This window comes from Triticum dicoccoides, chromosome 7B, assembly GCF_002162155.2.
Source record: "Triticum dicoccoides isolate Atlit2015 ecotype Zavitan chromosome 7B, WEW_v2.0, whole genome shotgun sequence".
Lineage (NCBI taxonomy): Eukaryota > Viridiplantae > Streptophyta > Magnoliopsida > Poales > Poaceae > Triticum > Triticum dicoccoides.
The window spans coordinates 777,263,613-777,267,005 of record NC_041393.1 but is presented as its reverse complement, the minus strand read 5'-3'; the positions used below and the strand labels follow the sequence as shown (position 1 = coordinate 777,267,005).

The following is a 3,393-nucleotide window of genomic DNA, read 5'->3' as shown; positions in this document are numbered from 1 at the left end:
AAAAATTTAGAGGGTGTTTGTTTCCAGGGACTTTTTGGTGTAGGGACTAGAAAAAGTCCCTCTTAGAGACTTTTTAACCAAACAGGAGGGACTACTAGGGACTAAAACTTGCTTTTTGGGACTAAATGAAGAAAACTCTCAAGGAGAGTCTTTTTGGGACTTTTTGGGACTTTTCCAACAATGCCCCTCCCTGCATCCATCGCCCCGCCGCCCCATGGTGTTGTTTGGTTGTTATTTTTTTGTATACTAGGGGTAACATGGTCATTTAATAACCTCTAGGGAGGGACTAGAGACTTTTTAGTCCCTGGAAACAAACGGGGAGGGACTTTTTAGGGACTAGGGACTTTTTAGTTTGGACTAGAAAAAGTCCTAGGACTTATGAACCAAACAGGGCCTTATTCTGAGATGAGACCAGGCCTATGTCACGTACTATATATGCGAGTGGTTGGCTCAAGCGAGGCGGTTGGCCTTCGCCTAGTGCCTAGGCGGTGCTTAAGTACCCTAGGCAAGCCTAGGCGGTAATATAGTTTTGGCAATCAGGGTGTATCTGTGACTATTATTTTGTGTATGGATATTATGGCATACATATAAGTTAACTACCTGGTACTTTCATTGGAATATGGCATGTTTGGCATATCGGTGCAATATAGCATGATTTCCTGATTGGGTAGAAAATTTCTTGCTCGCCCTGCCTAGACTTCCACTTATGCCTTAGGCGAGGCATATGGCCATCGCCTAGCGCCTAAGCGTGCCTAAGCGCCTCCTAGGCACTGCTTTTTCCAGCAGAGTATGTGTGAAACATAGTGTAGAGCATGTCGCTCCCTTGGTCATTGCCACAAATGTTTGCCCTGGATTAGATGTGGAATAAAATTACTAGCACACATTTAGAAGTAAGTTAATATTTTATTAGAACACATTTCAAAGTGTAAATAAGTGTTTATGTGGTGGATGGAAATCCCCTCTAGGTCGATGCGCGCCAAAAATTCCTTTTCAGATACAATGCACACATGTGATCAAATTCCTAGATATTAATTCATTTAATGGAAAAAATTATAATTAAACAAAGTAGCTTATTCTATATGGGTTTAAAAGATGCATGATGTACACAGATTTACAACACATGCATATGTAGCTAGGTATACCCCGGTGGGTAGTGCAGATACAAGCCAATACACATACACAATTGAAAAACTAGCACAAGAGTGGCATGCCAAGCCATGCCATGATTGCAAACTCTCTCAAGGTCACACTAACAAATAAAAATGCGGCACAAACCAATATACGGGTTGGCATATATCAACCGACCGTCTTATGGATGATTAATTTATGCACGCACACACATATATATATGTTGTCTTGGGTTATCTGATCATCAGTTCCGCCAAATGTCATCCATACCCATGTTCATCGACGAGGTCTCGCCAACTGCTGTGGCAGCGGCGTTCCCTGGGTAGTTGTTCCTCAGCCCGGCCACAACGTCCTCTTGTGACAGCATCGATGCCAACCCACTCTCAGGCTGAGCCTCGACCATGAGACCCTGATCTGCACCCATATGCATCATCATCTGTTGATGTTGTTGTTGGTGTTGGAAGAGCGGCAGAGGCAGTGTTGGGTTGGCCATCATTTGGTGGTGGTGGTTATTCCTGATGTAGTGGTAATTCATCATAGGAAGCGCCGCACTGCCCATCATCGATGAGCCAGCCCCAACATCGTGCAACTGGTACGAAGAAGCTCCAGGAAACAGCGGTGCATGCGCACATGTTGACGACATGTCATATTCCATGAGAGGAGGCAATGTATCTAAGTCGACAAAGCCCTGTTGATGTTCTGCTCCTGTGTACATTGGCATGTCATATGACAGCGTCACCATCTTCTTTAGTCCGGTGCTCTTATGGAAGATCCTGCAAACCACCCACTGTTCCTACAAACATACATAAATTAAATAAGTACAAATCAACTGTGTTCTGTAGCATGCCCCAGGTGTGACGCTATTGTCGCAGATGCTGATCACTTTTTCATTAGCTGCTCATATTTGGCACATATCTTGCATAACTTGGGTATTTAGGTGCCCCTGTACTAGTGCCCATCTCAGGAATTGGCAACATAGTGACTCCGCTAAGACTCGACTCCAACTTTTGGACTCGGTCAACCTTTCCATCCTTTGGAGCATTTAAGACATATATGAAACGCCATTACATTCCATGGTTGCATTTACTCATCTTGGCCTACTAGTATGAACATTATCTATGATTTCTCTCTTTTGACCCATACGTTCAGCGTACCTACTCAAAAGGAGGCCGATGTGTCATGGTGGATGTACCTCCCCACATACACCGGTGCAACCTTGTAATTCTTTCCATGTATTGGCTACTGCGAGTAATATTCAGCTGGGGGTTCTCCCGTCTGATTGTTCAAAATAAGTAGCTAACTAGCTACTAGCATGTTGATGATTCATGAGTACTACTCTAGTATAAATTTATTATATACCTTGGAAGCCGTGTTGGTTCTGGTGACGGTGCGGGTGGTGGTGGATGGGTTGGATGTCAGCTTCTTGCTGCTCTCGAGCCTATACTCATGCATGATCCAGTTGGTCTTCTGCCCCCTAGGCGCCCGACCCTTGTAGAAGACGAGCGTCTTCTTCATGCCGATGAGTGTGAAAGGTGGGTGGAAGATCTCCTTGTCCTTTCCGGTGGCCTTCCAATAGCCGGCCTCCGTCGCCCGGTTCGTTCGTATCCCGGTGGGGTACTTGCGATCCTTTCGGGAGTAAAAGTACCATTCCTTCTCCCCCATCTTCGCTTTCTCTGGTAGCTCCCATGGCTCGTACTTGTTGAGGTTCACATCCTCAATCGCCGCGGCAACAAAGGCTTCATCGAGCACCTTGGGGACCACATAGAATTTGATGATCTCCTCATCCGTCGGGTGGAACCTAAACCCCAGCGGTAGTACCAACTGTTTCTGTTGAACTTTAAGGTGGTCTGCCATGGTGGAGGCTTTATGTGCAATGGATTCTGGGGCGATGGTAATATTGGACACAACCATAAATATGAGTATGGAAGAAATTAATGAGCTGGGGATATCCATGGAGATGCTTAAATAGGAGTTAATGCGTGTAGTTGCAAGGCGCTTGCAAGAGAAGGCTCAACGTTTCCAGACCTTTATTTATTTTTGTATTTAGTGGCACTGGCTATGGATGGATAGATAGATAGATACCTTCCCCATCTTTACAACTGTGCGTTATTTGTCGTGTTGGAGGATCCACACACTTGTGGTGACAGGTAGAAAGGTTTCTCGAACCTATCCAAGCGATGACATAACATATTACATACGTTGTATTCGTGTGCTAGCCCTTCTCGTGCCATATGCATGCTTCTCTTGTTGGTGTTTGCCTTTGTG

General features: G+C 45.1%; 1 protein-coding gene across 2 annotated transcripts; it reads right to left on the bottom strand.

The window, feature by feature from the left end:
- Window positions 1–1,056: 1,056 nt before the first annotated feature.
- Window positions 1,057–3,097, bottom strand: LOC119338360 (NAC domain-containing protein 87-like). 2 transcript variants are annotated; one of them, XM_037610672.1, is made up of 2 exons: window positions 2,488–3,097; window positions 1,057–1,921 (listed from the first exon to the last, which is right to left on the bottom strand). In XM_037610672.1, exons 1-2 carry the CDS (start codon window positions 3,079–3,081, stop codon window positions 1,373–1,375), a joined length of 1,143 nt encoding a protein of 380 aa, XP_037466569.1. In that variant the 5' UTR covers window positions 3,082–3,097; the 3' UTR covers window positions 1,057–1,372. The 2 variants fall into 2 exon arrangements, with proteins under 2 accessions (XP_037466569.1, XP_037466570.1); XM_037610673.1 differs by having other exon boundaries at window positions 1,057–1,915; window positions 2,488–3,080.
- Between the last annotated feature and the right edge of the window lie 296 nt (window positions 3,098–3,393).